General features: G+C 36.7%; 1 protein-coding gene across 4 annotated transcripts in view; it reads right to left on the bottom strand.

Annotated features, from left to right (window-relative positions):
* Otogl (otogelin like) overlaps positions 1–19263 on the bottom strand; it is a 165566-nt gene that overhangs the window by 81331 nt on the left and 64972 nt on the right. For all 4 annotated transcript variants that reach the window (XM_052165466.1, XM_052165469.1, XM_052165467.1 and 1 more), the window contains exons 24-25: positions 18301–18408; positions 17262–17400 (exon numbers count right to left, since the gene is read on the bottom strand). In XM_052165466.1, coding sequence (XP_052021426.1) covers positions 17262–17400; positions 18301–18408 — 247 coding nt within the window. The remainder of the gene's footprint in view (positions 1–17261; positions 17401–18300; positions 18409–19263) is intronic.

Genomic DNA, 19263 nt, shown 5'->3' with positions numbered 1-19263 from the left:
GGAAACCCATCACAAGTGGGTATATGTCAGTGGAGTATATGCTGAGCACTGGCCTCCAGAATATCACTAGAAAGAGAGAAAAACCTTTAAGTTGGAATCATGCATTTTGGTGGAGATGAAAGGCCGAACTGAGACACAGAGTAAAATGTACCGCACATACACAGGTCTGTACCTACATGAAGGACTGTCCAAGGGATGCTCGTACCCATGCACGAGCCAGTGATATGCAAAAATGTTGCACCCACAAACATTTCCTTTTCTTCACTTTTAATTTTCTCTTATTTAATATCTAAGTTCAACTTAGTGGGCCAACATTGCTTTCTAGTTACTTTCCTTTTGCTTCTGAATAAGTTTTTCCCAAAGAATGGGAGTGGGCCTGGAGTTAGAGGCCTCTCTGCCTCATCCTCCAAGTGCTAAAATGGTTGTTCTTAGGTTATCTAACTTCATTGCTACCTCCTTTTATTTTGATCCTATCTTCAATGAAGCAGCTCTAAATTCTTGCTTTGCCTTCGTTGTCTCCCCTTCATTTACTTTTCTCTTCTTCAATTTTTCTCATGATTAATAGACTCCATCTATCACCCTTACATCCATACCCTTAGTGATAATGTTTTAAATCACACCATAGTGCCAGGTCAGATTACACAGCCAAGCAAAGTCATGCTTCACCATTAAAGTACAAAACTTGCCATGATGAACACAGACTAAAAGTAGTCCATGAGCATGAATCCATCTCTGTAGAAAGTATGCAAAATGATGCTATTCACTGAAGAGAACAAGAGAGACATCAAGTCACAAAGGGGAAGGAAGCAACACTGAGACAAGAAATAACCAATACAGATCAGGACTGAGAGGGGATTATAAAACAACATTTAATTCATCCCTTCATAGTAACTCTGAATGCTATGATCTTGTTTCTCTAATAAAAATGCATAGACTAGGGTGATAGATGTTAAAAGGTCTTATCTGTCTCATGCCTACAAGAAATGGATCTCCCTGTAAAAGAAGAACACATAGCCTTTAGAATGAAAGGGACGCAAAATATCCCAAATAAATATAGGAAAACAGGCAGGCATAGAAATACCAACATCCAAAAGGATAGATTCCAAACTAAAACTAGTCAAAAAATGAAGAAAGTCAATTATATGATTATAAATGGTTCATATGCATTGAACACTGCGATATTTAAAGATACAGATTGCAGCAACACAGGAACAAATGAGTGACTACAACACCTCGCTCTCCAAGACAGGTAATTCAGATGAATCACAAACATAGAAATGTCAACTTTTAGTGACATGATAGAGCAAATGAAGTTAACAAACTTCTGTAATATTCCAGCCAAACATTGCAGAATATACATTCTCCTTACTAGCCCATGGAAATGTATTATTTAAAATATTTCTACAAAATATTTTGACACAAAATGAGTCTCAACAAATGTAAGAAAATTCAAAATAGTTTCTTGGATTCCATCTGAGAGCAGTGGAATAAAGCTAAGCTGAAGGTGATAAGGGAGACCACCTACAGGTCAGATACGAAGTGTAGAGAGGATAAGACGTACTTGATGTTGAGTGGATCGGTGAAGAGATTGGGGATGTGTCTAAACTCTTAGATTTAAGTGAAAAACCAATATCATGCATATCTTTCAAAAAATAAGATGTCTGGTAATAAACCTAACCAAGGAAACAACGAAATTCTACGATGTATATTTTCTTTATTTACATTTCAAATGTTATCCCCTATTCTGCCCCCGCAGAAGTTCCCTATTCCATCCGCATCCCCCTGCTTCTATGAGAGTGGCCCCCTTCGTACCCACTTACTCCTGTCTCTCCGCCCGCACATTCCCCTACACTGGGGCATCAAGCCTTCACAGGACAAAGGGCCTGTCATCCCACTGATGCCTGACAAGCCTTGGGTCCCTCCATGTGTACTCTTTTGTTGGTGTTTTAGTCCCTGGGAGCGCTGGGCAGTCTGGTTAGTTGATATTGTTCTTCCTATGGGGTTGCAAACCCCTTCAGTTCCTTCAGTCCTTTCTCTAACACCTCTACTTGGGGCTCAGTGCACAGTCCAAAGGCTGGCTGCAAGCATGCTCCTCTGTATTAGTGAGGCTCTGGCAGAGCTTCTCAAGAGACAGCTAAATCAGGTTCCTGTCAGCCTGTACTTCTTGGCATCCACAATAGTGTCTACACTTGGTGACTATAGGATAGATCCCCAGGGGGTGTAGTCTCTGGATGTCCTTTCCTTCATCTTCTGTGCCACATTTTGTCTCTGAATTTGCACCTGTGAGTATTTTGTTCCCACTTCTAAAAAGGACTGAAGACCCCACAGTTTGGTCTTCCTTCTTCTTGAGCTTCATCTGGTCAGTGAATTGTATTGTAGGTATTCAAAGCTTTGGGGCTAATATCCACTTATCAGTGAGTACATACCATGTGTGTTCTTTTGTGACTGGGTTACCTCACTCTGGATGCTATTTTCTATTTCCATCCATTTGCCTAAGAATTTCATGAAATCATTGTTTTTAATAGCTGAATAGTATTCCCTGTGTAAATAAATGTACCACATTGTCTGTATCTTCCTCTGTTGAGGGACATCTGGGTTCTTTCTAGCTTCTGGCTACTAAAAATAAGACTGCTATGAACATAGTGGAGCATGTCTCCTTGTTATATGTTGGAGAATCTTTTGGATATATGCCCAGGAGTGGTATAGCTGGGTCCTCAGCTATATCCAATTTTCTGAGGAACCACCAGTCTAATTTCCAGAGGGGTTGTACCAACTTGCAATCCCACCAACAATGGAGGAGTGTTCTTTCTTCACATCCTTACCAGAATCTTCTGTCACCTGAGTTTCTTTATCTTAGCCATTCTGACTGGTGTGAGGTGGAATCTCAGAGTTGTTTTGATTTGCATTTCCCTGATGACTAAGGATGCTGAACATTTCTCTGAGTGATTCTTGGCCATTAAATATTCCTCAGTTGAAAATTCTTTGTTTAGCCCTGTACCTCATTTTTAATAGGGTTATTTGATTCTCTGAATATTTTTAAACAACTAAAGAAATTGAAGAGGATTCTAGAAGTTTTAAAATTCCTTTGCTCATATGTCAATAGAATTAATGTATTAAGAATGATTATGTCACAACGACCAATGTTCGCATTCAATGCACTCCCCATCAAAAGTCTGGTGGTATTCTCAATAAAAACAGAAAAATCAATACTAACTTTCATGGGAAAACACAAATATCATGGGCAACCAATGCAATTCTAAATAAAAAGAATTATGCTGGACTTACAACGTATTTGATTTCAAGTTACACTACAGAGTCATAGATGGAAAAACAACATGGCATTGACACAAAACAGATATGTAGATCACTGTAGCAGAGAAACAAAATTAAATTCAGTCAACAAACATATCTATTTTTTGACATTTTCAAAAGCATGCATTAGAAAAAGAGGCCTTTTTTAAAATGAATAGTTCCAGAGAAAATGAATTTACACGCAGAAGAATCAAACTAGAGCCTCCCCTATCATCTTGTAAGAAGTCAGATGAATCTGTGATCAAAACATATGACCTGAAACTCAGAAACTATTGAGACAAAAAAAGAAAAAGAAAAACCTTTCAAACAGTGGTTCTCAATTGGAGTCCAAAGGATTCACAAGGATCATTTAAGACCATCTGCAAATCAGATATTTACACTGTGATTCATAATAGTAGCAAAATTATAGCCATGAAATAGCAAAGAATTAATTTTGCAGTTAGGGTCACCACACCATAAGGAACTGTATTAAAGGGTTGCAGAATTAGAAACATTGAGAACCACTGTTCTAAGATACAAATGGAAGAAAGGAAGTTTTTAAAAGGATTCCAACAGTTCAGGGAATGATGCCAAGAACTGAAAAAATTACATTACATGCAATTTAAAATATTCTTCTCAGAAAAGACACCAAAGTAAAGAGAGACTGCAGGATGGGAGAACATCTTGCCACATGTAGATTTGACAGAATTAGAGTAGAGTATAGAAAGAACAAAAATAAATCAATAATAAAAGCACATTATGTGGTCAATAAATGAAATTAAGAGAGAACTTTTAAAAGATGACATACAAATGGAAAAACATTCAACATCTTTAGACATCAGAAAATGTAAATTGAAATTGCATTAAGATTCCCTGTCATCCCAGTCAGAATGGCTATCACCATAAAAAACATATGACAAAAATAATAACAAGAAAGAGGATAAATGGGAATCTTTAAAGACAGGGAAGAAGATATAAACTGGTCAAGACACCATGAAAATCAATATGAAGATTCCTCAAAAGTATGAAAACCAGATCTTCCATGTGACTCAATTATACCCCTGCTGAGTATATGCCAGGATCATTCCAAATCAACACAGAGATATTTGCACACTTGTGTTAACTGCAGCTCTAGTCACAATAGCAAAATTATAGAGTCAGCCTAGATTTCCATCAACAGATGGATACATAAAGAAAATGTGATGTATGCACACACATACATACATGTGTGCACATATGCATGCACACATTCACATGAACACATGCACATGAAATTTTACTTAGCCATAAAAAGAATGAAATCACATCATATGTTGGAAAGTACATATAAGGTAGATCTTTAAAATTAAGTAAAATAAGTCAGAAATATGAATATATATATTTTTCTCACTTGTGAGTCCTAGACTATGCATAGATGCCTTAAACACACACAAACATACATGCAATACACACATGCACACAGACACATGTGCATGCACACACACACATGCACACATGCACACACATGCATATACACATAAGCACATATGCACACTCATGTGTATATACATGTACATATTCACATGTGTATTCTCACACAGGCATATGAGGTGACAGTAGAAGAGATACTAAAAGAAAGTGGACTAGCAGAGATTAGAAAGGCTATTCATCAACTTGTTCAAAGCATGTGGTACACTTGCAGAATTTGTTATATGAAAACAAGCACTGTGAACAATGAGTATACATCAATCAAACCAATTTTTAAAGAGGAATGGATTGATGTCAAGATTATTTATTTTAGAACATACAAAGGCAGAACTGAAAAATCTTTATTCTTGTTTGCTTTGGTTTTGATAATGTCACTTGTAAAGAAATTAGTAGTTCTAGCAATGGTTGAACAGAAAAGTCCAACTTGTAAGGACTTCCTCATTTCAGAGGGCATCACTTAACTGTGCACACCAAAATCTATGCTCTACTGGACCCTTCCTTCCTAACTTACACTTGGCACATCCTCTGCTAATCAAAGTCTCCGCCCTTTCATGGATAGACATCTCGAACTTCACAGCCTCAGAATTCATTAACATACAGTGGTATCTGTATTTTTAATTCACAAACTATAATTGTATATATTTATGAGTAAAATTCGAATGTCATAGACACAAAGTATATATTCTCCAGCTCATATGCTTACCATTTTCCCAGGGGAAAAATGTTTATACTTTTTTGCAAATTTCCAAAGTGGTCTTTCTCTTTCTAAATGTTAAAAGTATTTGTTCCTCACCCTTTCACTAACTTTAAAGGAAATTTCATCAAAAGGAGAAGAAGGATGGAGACATCCCATGGTGTGTGCTCTAGACTGAGCAGTGGGGTATAATGATGGGCATAAATAGAGATGGGCCTGAGTTCATTTAAATGTTAGGTAGGGCTGAGGCATTATCACGTAACCACAAAGAAGAAATTTCAAAGCCCCATATAGAATCCCTGAATGTTTTCTTTTGAGAGAGATGTGGGTGTGTTTTCCTCATGGAATCACATGAAAATGTTATTAAAAGCATATGGATGTTCATGTAAATTCTCAATACATAGATGTTTAACTTCACTAGTAGTGTGAGTACTAAATCGATACATATCCTAGTTTAGCCAAAGTATTCGTGGCTTGTTAATAATTACTTCAGCAGTGCCTAGAGAAGAGGGTTACATGAATGGTGTTGACAGAGTAATTAGTGTGTCTGTGTGGTTCATTTTCCTTGATAAGTGCGGAGAGCTCTTGGCATCTTTCTGAACAATCCTTCTGCAATGCATTGCCTGAACTCTGAAAAGCACCATAATAAGGACCATTAAGATGATTATGGCATTGTTCTACTAAAAAAAAATTAATGCCATACTTTTATGTTCTTGTGAATGGTTTTAAAGCAGAAAAAAATAGTATATAATGCAGGGTTTTGTTTGGTCTTCCTCTTAGGAAGTGTTATTTAGATGAAAAGATAAGAGAAGTAGGCTGCAAGGCTTTTATTACAATTACATTTCTGTTATTATTAGTCAAAGCACCTCAATGTTAGCTCTGTTATTTATATTGAATCAGAAATGTCAAGAAATACTCTGTATTATATGTTCTATCTTCTAATACCCTGGTATGTTGACAGAAACCTGAAACAATAGCAATGCTAAGAGTTGTGTGCCTATAATTCCCTTTCCTGATCTACTTCAAGTTATTATTAGGTTTTGAAATAATGTGACAGTTACTAGGCAACACAACAACGATTACAAACCTAGATGGAAAAGATCAAAATCAAGGCTCCTTATTCTCTCTGTGCTAAAAGCTCTGATAGAAAATAGACCTTTAAACGATTCCAAAACTTGACCTGCCAGTGCCTATCAAAGTAGAACAGTATTTTGCTTGACAGGATAGTGTCAGCCTCTGTCACATATAAGTGTCAACCTTTAAGGTAACCATTCTATATGAAATCCCTGCTGATAGAGAGCCCACAAAATCAACAAAAAAGTAAAACAGGGTCATGTCTGTAAAGTGTATGAGATCACAGTATTGTGGAATTTCTTGGGAACAACATAAAAATATAGACCTGTAAGAGCCAGTGTTTTAAGAAAACTAGAGAAGAGAGCACACAAGTAGGCCAGGTGATCAGAAACAAATGACCAGAAATCAGTAGTTATTAGAAGACAAATAAACAAAATAGGATGAAAACTACAAAGGTTTAGAGGAGATTTGTTGGTCGATAGAGTACTTGCTGTATAAGCAGAATGACCAGAGTTCGATCACCAAATCCCTATTTAAATAAAAAAACTTCCTGACCCAGTGGCATGCATTGACATTTTCAGTTCTTAGGAGACAGAGAAATAAATTCCTGGAGCTCAATAGCTGTTCAGGATAGCCATTTTTTCTTTATCTCAGGTTCAATGAGAGACCTTGTCTCTGAAAGTACAGTGGGGAAATATTTAGGTACATACCTCTGGCCTCTGTGGCCTCTATGGTCTCTAGCCACAACACCCCGCTCCCTGCCTAGACACACACACGCACAGTTTACTATTCAGCAGAACAAAGAGTCTGTGTGTGTGTACATGTATGTGAAAACTTAGGCAAGGTTTAGACATTTCAGAAAGCTCTCAGGGGTTTAAGACAAGCATTTGAAGCATCTGAAGGATGAGCTAAGGGGAACACTTAAAATCTGCTCAGAAACAAGCTATGAGAAGAAACCCAGCAGTGACTGTTGTCTGATGGAGGGAGGTTCATGGAATGAGAATTTGGCTCTGAAATCTGAAAATTAGAATATAAAACCTAGTTTTGTTTTTTTCTTTAAAAAAAAAAAAGCAGCCAATGGTCTCCTGTAAAAGTAACATCTATTCACCAGATGCAATTCCTGCCTCAGAGGCTTGCTGCTGGATAAACTCACCCTTGCTAGTTCTTTCTGAACTCTGACTAGCTGGTTCAACTCAGCCATTCTGGCTCAAACTCCTCTCTCAACTGACTGATTCAGTCTGGCTCCTCTCCATTTTCTCAATGACTTGCTCTGCTTGACCTCAAAACAACTCTGGCAATGTTTTTCTAATCATCCGGCTTCCTCTCATTCTCTGGCTTCCTCTACCTCTCCTGACCTGCACTGAACTGCTTGAACACAAAAATGAACTCAACTCCACGTACTGCCCACACCGCACTGACTCACAACTGACGCAACTCCCAACCTCCCAATTCACTGACAAACTGAACGCCCCCTCCCTCCTCCCACCCCCTCCCTCTCGCTCTCTCTCATTGGTGCTGCTGCTGCTCTTAAATACCTTTTCTCCTGAAACTTGGCCATATCCTATCTCTGACTCATTCTGTCAAATCCTTCTCTGAATAGTCATTTTGTCTTCCCTCGATTAGACATCATTGTCTGGGATTAAAGGTGTGCACGAGGTTTGCATTCCAGCCAGATCACACAGATCTAGAGGGTATTTAGATGTGATCAGAGTAGCCATGTTGCTGGATTAAAATTCATCTACAGTCTTCTTTGTGGAATTTTTAGCACTGGTCAGAATGTTGGAAGTTTTGAACATTGTCAATATTTTTTCCTCTTAAACCATATCTTGCTTTGCAAAATGCAGTTATGACCTTTTCTCTAAATCCATCTCAAGACACAAATATAACATCCTATGTGATATGGTTAAAAGCAAACATCTAAAATAAATAAAGGAGCAGAGTATTTTAATTGTAAATTCTAATACGTATTTACTCAGCAAAGTTATAGTAAATGCTATACCTGGAACTTGGTTGTATTAAGAAAACATGCAATCTAGTGATAAGCAAAAACAACCCAAACTTCCTTCAATGGGGAGGTCAAATAACACTATACTTTTCAAATAATAATGTTATTTGTTTAAAGTCCATTTGTGAAATAAAAGTGAATAAATACTTTATGAATTCGATTACTGTGTGCTCCTTAGGATCTAAGGAAACTCAAAATAAGTTTGTTCATCTGAAAAGCCTGGGCTTGCAATCAAATACAAAGATGGCAGAGAGCTGGCTGACAGAAGAAGGTTGAATCTGCTCTTCAAAGGTGCCTTTGATCCAGGGCAGTGGCAGCACACGTCTTTAATCCCAGCACTTGGGAGGCAGAGGCAGGCAAGTTTCTGAGTTCGAGGCCAGCCTGGTCTACAGAGTGTGTTCCAGGACAACCAGGGCTACACAGAGAAACCCAGTCTCAAAAAACAAAAACAAAAAACAAAACAAAAAAAATTACTGGAACCCCCAATCAGAGTAATGCCAGTTGCTTCCTCCCTTCTCAAAAGAAGCACTGATGGATCCCAAAGGAAGACTCTGCCACAGCAAGACTTGGCAGACAGTGTGTGCTAAGCAAATTGCTACCATTGAAAAGGTGAAACCAAAAGGAATTCAAACAATGAGGATTTTAGCATATTTCAAGCCTGTCAAAATTGGCTTACACTGGTTAATCACTAATTTATCTTTGGTATACAATTTTATGTTTTATGGCCAAATGAGATGACTTCTCCTTCTAGATTTTTGTTTTATTACCTTACCATGTAGGCTGTAGTTAATCTGTTCTGAAACATCTGGGGCCTGATTATAGTTTTAATAATTTCAGTAAAATTTCCCATGGTAAAGTAAAAAAAAAAAAAAATCCCGCATAAGACTTTTTGGAAAAGAACATTGCCATATAAATAGTTACATGTAATTCTGGAGGTGGTACTCTTCAAGTCTTCTTTTACTAAACGAGCTTTTATTAAATAAATCTTCAACCAGACACTGAATTAATCATTTAAATAGTATTGCTTCTAGTACACTGAGAAAACAATTCTGATGACATAATTTTTATACACAGGAAGGCACTCCTATCAAGATTTGAAACAGGGCAGGATGGGTTCATTTTAACATGAGGATACAGTGGCAAACTAAGATGACTGTTAGATATAAATGCTCAGCAGGGCAGCTCTGTCACTTGATAGTACCAGTAAGAAAACTGCTCATAATCATTCAGCATCCATTACTAAAATATACTTTTCTGACCAAAACACTCTCCTTGAAAGTGTTTTCTGCAGATTCATCCATTTGATCCGTTTGAGAACATTGTGACTGGCCTCATCAGAGACGCTTCTCCTTGTAGTGGATGGCAATTAACACAGACACTTTCAACTGGTCAATGTGCACAAAATAAAAAACTGGGGTGCACAGTCCTAAGTGCATGGTACATATCAAACCCCTTCTCTCAGGTTCAGAGATCTTAAGGAACCAACCAAAACAACTGTACAAGCCAGAGGTTGTGGGAAACAGCAAAGAAACAGCCTTCTCCAGACATTGAAGAGGCGTTTCACAGAACTTATAGGGATCAGGATACTGTGAAAAAAAAAGTGTGAAATCTTAAACCAAGCAAAATCAAAGCAGCAAAAGGAAGATGGGCACAAAATCCTAGTATGGACTGAGAATTACTGGCAATTGATAGTTGTTGGTGGAGGAAAAAGTCACCTTTCTTATTGCTGTGACCCTTGGTAGGTTAACCACACTCCAGGACTGCCCCACTATCAGGATTAGTTGAGTAACACAAACTGGATTTGATGGAGGTAGGGAGAAAACTCAGAGTTGAGTAGGAACTGAAAGATGGAGAAGATTGAGAGGATGGACCTGGGAGGGGTTGAGGGAAGAAGGAGACTACGACCAAAGTAAACTGCATGAAAGTCTCAACAAATTAATAAAAATGTTACTTTCTTTAAAAAGCTAGATTGCCAATTTTTCCTGTTGGTTATGTTGTTTGACATTGACCCCTGTGGTTGAATTAGGGAAAATCTGGAAGAAACTGAGGAGGAGGGTGGCCCCATAGAAAGAACAGCAATGTCAACTGACCTGGACCCCTAAGAGCTCTCAGACACTGAGCCACCAACCAGGCAGTATACACCAGCTGAAAAGAAGCTGTGACACTTATACAGCTGAGGTCTACTGGGTCTGACCTCAGTGAGAGCAGAAGCACCTAACTCTCAAGATACTTGAACCCCCCCAAGGGAGCAGGGAGGTCTGATGGGGTGGGGCTGATGATGTGGGGACATCCTCTTGGAGACAGGAGAGGAGGTATGGGATGGAGAAAGGTCAGGGTGTAGACCAGGAACAGGGTAGCAGCTAAACTCTAAAGGAAGATTAAAGAATAGAAAGAAAGAAAGAAAGAAAGAAAGAAAGAAAGAAAGAAAGAAAGAAAGAAAGAAAGAAAGAAAGAAAGAAAGAAAGAAAGAAAGAAAGAAAGAAAGAAAGAAAGAAGAAAGTAAGTGTGGGAAAAAAGCTAGAATCTGGAAAGATAATTTAGCAGTTAATAGCATTGTTGCTCATTTAGAGGACATGGATTCAGCTCCCAACACCAACATAGTAGCTTACAACAACCATAGGGCATCTGACACCCTCCTCTGACCTCTGTGAACACCAGACATGCACACAGTACACATGCATACATGCAGGCAAAACATTCAGATGCATAAAATAAAATAAATCTTTACGAATGTACTAAAATTTGCCCTAAAAACAAATGTAAAGATATAGTGGCTGATGCTGTTTTCTAATACAAAAAGTAATAAAGATTTTTTTTTTCTACCTAGGTAGAAGACATTAATGGATAGTTACTAAGTACATCAAATGCCCATAACTTCCCAATTGACCTGAGGGGGAAAGAAAGGAGAAATAGAAACATAATCATTGCCTTGAAACTTTATAATTTCTCAAATAAATATGTTTTCATTGACAGATATATAGTAAATGTATATTAGGAATATAGTTTATAATTAATAAATAAACATAATTTAAATAAATTAGTGCATGATACAGGACCCTTATCACACATTAGAAACTATTCGCATAGACAATGATACGTGGATTAGACTATAAATACTTTTTTAGGCAGTTTTAAATTATTTTTATATTTAAAATGAAAATACCACTTGGCAGAATTTTCTTTTATGACTTGAAATGTCATTCACAAAAATATCTCAGACAGAAATAACATATTCCATGGAACAGGACATGCTTGGTACAATGTTATTAAAGAAATTTCCTTTTGTTCATTATGACTTAAAGTATTCAGAAGAGAAGAATTTTAAAAAATGAATATACAGATATTCAATTATGGTTTCTTGTACAAATGCTTCTCCACTTCCTAGTGGTTTCCAGACATATAACATCACTACCATCAGGTACCTTGTTTAAAAAGTTGAACCCAAGACTCCACTGCAACCTATAGAAACAGAATCCACACTTTAACAACATCCCCAGCTGATGTGCATCATGCACACTAAAGTCTAAAAGTGTTGTTATGTGATCATCACAAAGAAGGCAATTGTATTAATTTACTAGAAATGCTAGCTAGAACAAGGAAAAGCATTCATTTAACTGCCCTTCCTCTACCATACAGGGAAACTATAAAAAAAAAGAGAGAGAAAGAGAGAGAAGTCAAACCAGTGACTTTTAACTTTATAATTTAGTCATAATTATGCTAGTCTCTAAGAGAATCCCAAAAGAAATATAATTCTTTGCACTGAAGAATAATGATATACAATCTCTTTGCACAGATATAAAATAATCAGAATACAATTAGCAACCTGTTTTTATATGATGACTATTAAAACAATAGGACACAAGAACCAGACAGACAAAAACAATTCGGAAAAGACAAGTAGTAGAACTCACATTGGTTTGTGTGCCTTTTTATATGCTCCTAACATCAAACAACACACATACCAAAAAACAAAACAGAATTTCCACAGTCAGACAAGTTATTGATTGAGCCACTGAAAAAGACATAATAAGGGCTATTTTGACAAACTCATAGCTAACGTCATCACAAATGGAGAAAATGTAAAGCAATCATACATACACACACCCAAAAAACAGGAACCAACAGGGCTGTCCACTGCCCCCACTCATTTTAGATCCTATCTGGAACAAGAAAACAAGCATAGAAAAGTAAAGGATTGAAGTAAGAAAATAACTCAAATATTCTCCCATGTGACAGGTTACATAGCAGACTCTCCAAAATGCCAGCAGAAAATGTGTAGAAACGAGAAATAATTTCATCAAAATGGGAGGAGACGAAACTGGCTTACAAGATTCAGTAGCCTTTCTATATATTCAATAACAAACATGTTGAGAAAAAGATCCCATTCACAATAACCTATAAAAACTAAAATGTCTAGAAATAAACATGACCAAGGAAGTGAAAGACTTCTACGGTGGCATTAAATCTCTAATTTAAAATCAATGGAGACAACAGATGAAGGAAACACCACCCATGCGCATTAGTTGATACAATTACTACTGTGAAATAAGCATTCTATCAAAAGCAACTTTAGATGCAATGTAATCCCTATAAAGATCTCCAAAACGTTCTTCACAAAAATTGGGGGAAAGAAACAAAAAAACAAAAAACAAAAAACAAAAACAGTGCCAGACAACCTGGGCATTCACCTGTAGAAGAATGAAATTAGACCCATACTTATCACCCTGCACAAAAATAAATTCCAAATAGATCAAAGGCCTCCCTGTGAAACCTGAAGCCCTAGAACTGCTAGAAAAAAAATATAGATAGCACCTTACAAGAGGAAAGTGTAGAAAATAACTTTCTAAATACAACATCACTTGAATTAAGGCAAAAAAATGGCAAATGAGACTTCACAGAAGAACCACAATATGTAAAGAGAAGAGGCAACCAACAAAGTGAGAAAATCTTTGCAATCTATATGTCTGTTGAAGAATTAACATCCAGAGTATACAAAGAATCCCAAAATAAAAGAATTATAAAAAACAAATGATCCAGTTCAAATGGGCACAGATCTCAACAACAACAAAAAATCCTACAAGAAGAAATAAAAATAAGAAATATTTCAAAAAGAGTATTCAATGTCCTTGCTAATTAGAGAAGTGAAAACTAAAATTATTTTGAGAATTCATCTTACCCCATTGAGAATGGTTAAGATCAAGAAAACAACTCAACAAATGCCAGAGAGAATCTGGAGAAAGAGGAAATACCATTGGTAGGATTGTGAACTGGTGCAGCAACTGGAATTCATTATGGAGGAATCTCAAAATGTTAATAATAGATCTACGGTAGGATGCGGATATATCACTTGGACACACACATGTGTCCAAAGGACTCGATGCCCTACTCCAGGGATACTTGTTCATTGTTACTCATTGATGAACATTGATGTCATTGATTACCATGAACATTGATACTTGTTCATGTTACCAGCCATGTTCATTGTTACTCTATTCATACTAACTATGGAATAAAAACAATCCTAATGCCCCTCAACTGATGAATGGATAATAAGATTTGGCATATATATTCATCTGTAAAAAAAACTGAAATGTAAGTTGAAGGTGAATGTAACTAGAAAATATTATACTGGATGACTCAACTCTGTCCTAGAAAGATGAATGCACAGACTCTCATTTATGGACAGTAGTTCTTAATATACAAGTATATAACCTGGAGTAACTACTGATACCAGGAAAGAAAGAAGAAAGAAAGAAAGAAAGAAAGAAAGAAAGAAAGAAAGAAAGAAAGAAAGAAAGAAAGAAAGAAAGAAAGAAAGAAAGAAAGAAAGAAAGAAAGGAAGGAAGGAAGGAAGGAAGGAAGGAAGGAAGGAAGGAAGGAAGGAAGGAAGGAAGGAAAGAAGGAAAGAAGGAAAGAAGGAAAGAAGGAAAGAAGGAAAGAAGGAAAGAAGGAAGGAAGGAAAGAAGGAAGGAAGGAAAGAAGGAAGGAAAGGAAAGAAAAGAAAAGAAAAGAAAAGAAAAGAAAAGAAAAGAAAAGAAAAGAAAAGAAATCATGGCAGTAGGGAGAGACATGAACTAGTAGGACCCCGGTGCTATGAAGGGAGGATATGAAAGACAGGTGATGGGTGTACACACCATGAGGGAAGGAGGATACACAATAGAAGGAGGCTTGAAATGAGCTGGTCAGGGCAGTCCAAAGAGTCCCAAATTAATAAAGGTGATTTATGTTGCACTTAGTTGCCTCCCAGAACTTGGAGTTGAGACCCCATTACTGAAGACACCAACACTTCAGACAGAGGACATAGAGCATTGAACTGGAACTAACCTGGAATTTTCCTCCCTGAGGACTAGCTCTCTTAGTGACTAAGTTAGAATTTTCATTGCTGCATTGAAAGACCTCAAGCAAAAATAATTTGAGGGGGAAAGAATTTGCTTGGCTTAAGCTCCCACAATATTGGTCATCACTGAAGGACTTGAGGACAAGAACTCAAACAGGGCAAGAACCTGGAGTGCTGCTTACTGGCTGGCCCATCTTGGCTTGCTCAGCTTGCTTTTTTTTTATAGAACCCAGGACAAACAGCCCAAGGACGGCATCACCCACAATTGGCAGGACTCTGCCCAATAAATCACTAATTTAAAAAATGCCCTATTGGCTTGCCTACAGCCAGATCTTATGAAGGCACTTTATCAATCAGGGATCCCTCCTCTCTGAGAACTATAGCCTGTGTCAAGTTGGCATAATATTAGCCAGCACACATAGTATCTAAAGATGTTATGCAAACTGCTAAGGGAAAATAAGCAACCAATACCTGTACCAAAATGTAAAACCTATCCCAAGGATGCAACAGTGGCACGTATATCTGGAGGTATCCCAACAGTTTGGGAGGGGCATATATTATGTAATCTGGACTTAAAGCTGATTAAATAAGTGGAAATTCATAACTAGTACTGTAAAGTACAACTAGTAGCTTGCCAACTACCAGTGTCTAATGAAACCATGAAATCTAGAGGAGACCATGTTACTGCCAATTTCCTAAAATAAATGTCTTAGGTCCATTCTAATATGTATCCTTATACCTTCACATAAGTGGAGCTCTCATCCCTCATTAAAGAAGTTCTTTTTGCAGCAGACAGAGAGCCATAAATGATCAATCTGCAAAGAAAAACTACCATGGGTTGTCTGACCCCAATTAATAGGTCTACAACACAGCGCCCATACCTGAAAATCAGGAATCATTGCAGAAGAAGTGGAAAAAGTGTAAGAGCCAGAGGACCAAGATGTCTGCCATGCGGTAGTGCCCTCTACCACTACATTACAGAACTGTGGCACACATGAACTCTCAAAGATGCTGCACTGTTTAGGCCTGATGACAAAACTAGTTGAAGTACACTGTGGATAATGTAAATCTCATTAGGTCCTACTCCTAGATAAATATCTACAGATAACTAAAGCATCTTGTGAAAGGGAGAATCGGTCTTATATAGGGAGGAGATCCCTGATCCATTATCCAGCCACTAGGATTAGTCCTAAATACGTAAACACATAAGTAACATTAAGCAAATTCAGAAAGCTGTATATGTGTGCATGTGTGTATATGTGTGCATGTGTATGTGTGTACATAGGTATAAAATAATAATTAAAGAAAAGCTCATAAATTTAAGAAAGAGTTGGGGGACAGGAGAGGAGTTTGAGGGAGAGGACAGGGTGGAAATTATGTAAATATAGTACACATGTATGAAATTTAAAATATAAAAAATTAATTTAAAAATATAGAAATATACTTGACAAATGCCAATAATTATATGACACCAAATCCATTACTGCTTTTCTATAAAAAAAACTTAAAATCATTCATAAATGACAGCCCCATTTACAAATAGTAATTCAATGTTACTTATTATGATACTTGTGAAACAAGTACTCAGAGAACATCATTTCTATAATATATAAAGAAAAGCTTCATTAAAGTTCATTGATTTTTAATTTTGGAGAATTGTTCATAAATGGACCTTATACTCTACTTTATTGAGACAGGCTTATAGAACAGAATCACACATAAGCATAATAGCTTATATAAAAACAATATCCAGAAAAATAGACTAATCACATGTTTAATTATTGGGGGCAGTGCTCATTTTATTGTTCTTGTGTGACTCCACTGGAAGAATTACATATTTTATTTAGAAATTTAATTCTACAATCAATGGTATACAAACTATGTATATATATTATCCATACATTTTACACATATGAGAAATTTTAAGATTTTTCTAATATATGCAAATCCAGGAATTTGTCAAAGGACATAATCAAAATAGCAAAATAGTATCTAGAAGCAAAAAGAATCTCTCTTGATTTTAATTTCATAGAAATAAAATATAGGGCTTAATGTGTTATAGGTGTACTTCACACCAAAGTAACAATAATTAAAATAATTTCTATTTAATGAGAAATTATTGTGTAATCAGTCCCTTTCTACCATTAAAGCTAGGTATAATCATTGCTTTTAGTTTACAGACAAGGCAAAAGATATGAAGCTAAAGACTTTGTCTATCCCTTACTGACAAGAGGACTTAAAATGAGTTTAAAGCCAAAAAAATTAATTCAAAATAACTATGGTATTCATGTTTTATTAATGGTATACACTAATATAATATGCCATGAACAACATATTGTTCTTCATATTATCTTTATGAAAGGTCAAACAAAAAGCAAGTAATTATGACCAACCTTTATCAAAAACACCTGGCAATCGCTGATATAGTCATATTCCAATCCATCAAAGGAATGATAATGCCGGTCTCCATATACTGTGCATACTGCGGGACATGGATAATATGTGCAATTGAACATCCCCCGCCGACAAACACTAATTAAAAAAAAATAACAAGAGTTATCTTGTGGAGCAATTAGGTTCTAATCAGTAATTTGGCTTTATTACGAATATGGGTATTTTGGTTTTATGTATTTCTGCATACTGTGTGTGTGCATGGCACCTGTGACAGCCAGAAGGAATGGTTGGAGCCCCTGAAAGTGGAAAGCAAACCAGGGTCCTCTGAGAGAGTATCCAGCGATCCCAACTGACAGTCATCACTATAACAGTAGCATTTGCTAGAAGCCTGAATGTGTACTCAGAAGCATTTGGAGTCAATAATCCTTATAGATATTGCCAGTTCATTCTCAGAATGGTTGTTATATTGACACATTTGTCATGTATTCACATTTATAGTACCAGACACCAAAATCAAATCTGGGATGCACAGAAAATAGACAACAGGATGAAATGTAAACATAGGACTACTAGCTCCTAGAGAGCACAAACCAACCCCTTCCCCTTTATGATTTATGCTATATAGATACTATCATCAAAATTTTAGAATACTTGTGTATGTTTTAAGAAAACTTCAGCAAGACATAACTATTTCTGTGGCACTGTGTTCACTGACTTCCAAACAGTCAAATGTCTATTGAATAAGCCTTTCTCTTCACAACATTTATCATTTTCTTATATACTTATGGTATTTCTCCTATCAGGTTGCTAAGTTGTCATATTTCATACTTCTCTCCTAGGCTAAGAAAGATGCACTTAAAATGCCATTGTCCCCTTGTATAAAGTAGCCATTCAACCCCCAAGGCCCTGCAGCTCCAATATGCAAGCTTGATTCTGATTCACTTTTGCTAGTCAGGCATGTCAAGTCATGGTAGTAAAACATTTGAAATTAATACAATTGCCAAGAAAAACTTCTGTGGAATAAGTGTCTGTTGTTACCAGGTATAACATGGTGTAGAGATGACTTCTCCTGAGACATACTCCCAGTCTTTCCAGATGCAGGGACAGCTTTCAGGGACATAGCATTTTCCTTTGTGCTCTGCCATTCTTCCAAATGAAAAAAAAAAAAAAAAAACACAAACAAAACAAAACCATGATTAGAAAACCTGCAATGTCAGAGGGACTTGCAGTCTATGATTTTATCATACTCAACACTGTCTTTTGCATTGAGGCATGAATCTGGTTTTCCCTTTTATCCCCATATGGTCCTCTTCTATCTCAGAATTAACCACATGTCAAGCACATGATCATATATGACTTAACCTTTTGTCATATAGCACCGTAAATATAAAACAGAAGAGGGAATTTCTAGTATGGCGAGTTGTTCTAGAAAGAGCACATCGAAAAAGAAAGTAGGTATCCTGGCCAGCTCTGTTGGCTACTAAGAGGGTCTGCATTGTTTGACAGTCCCTGGTGAAACAGTAAATAGTGAAAGGAATAACATTTTCTGCTAAAGAATTTAGAGGGCAAACAAGTTTGTTTCTCAGTGCTGAGGTACAAAAATGATGACGGTTTGCTTTAGGTGTATGTAAATAAAAATATAAAAGTATTGCCCATTCCTTTTTATTAATGTTGTTTTGAATGTCAGTTGATAACTGATGGGTTTTTGACACCTAATCAAAGGCTAGTAGGAGAAGGAAGATACAGTCATTTTGTATCTGCTTTGTTGGCTGGGAAGGAGCATGCAATAAGTAGTAACTGGGCACCTATGTGGCAACTGGTGATGACTCAGCCATCCATGAAACGAATAGCACTACACTCATTTTGAAAGAAATTGAAACTTGACCCCAAGGTTATTTAATAAGGAGGACCAATATTTGAAGGCATTTATATTGACTTTTCCTCGACTTTGCAATATTCCAGTGTAGTAGATTCTAAACTAGATCCATAGAGACCTTTTAT

Source organism: Apodemus sylvaticus, chromosome 20, assembly GCF_947179515.1.
Source record: "Apodemus sylvaticus chromosome 20, mApoSyl1.1, whole genome shotgun sequence".
Lineage (NCBI taxonomy): Eukaryota > Metazoa > Chordata > Mammalia > Rodentia > Muridae > Apodemus > Apodemus sylvaticus.
This window is presented reverse-complemented; position numbering and strand designations above follow the sequence as displayed.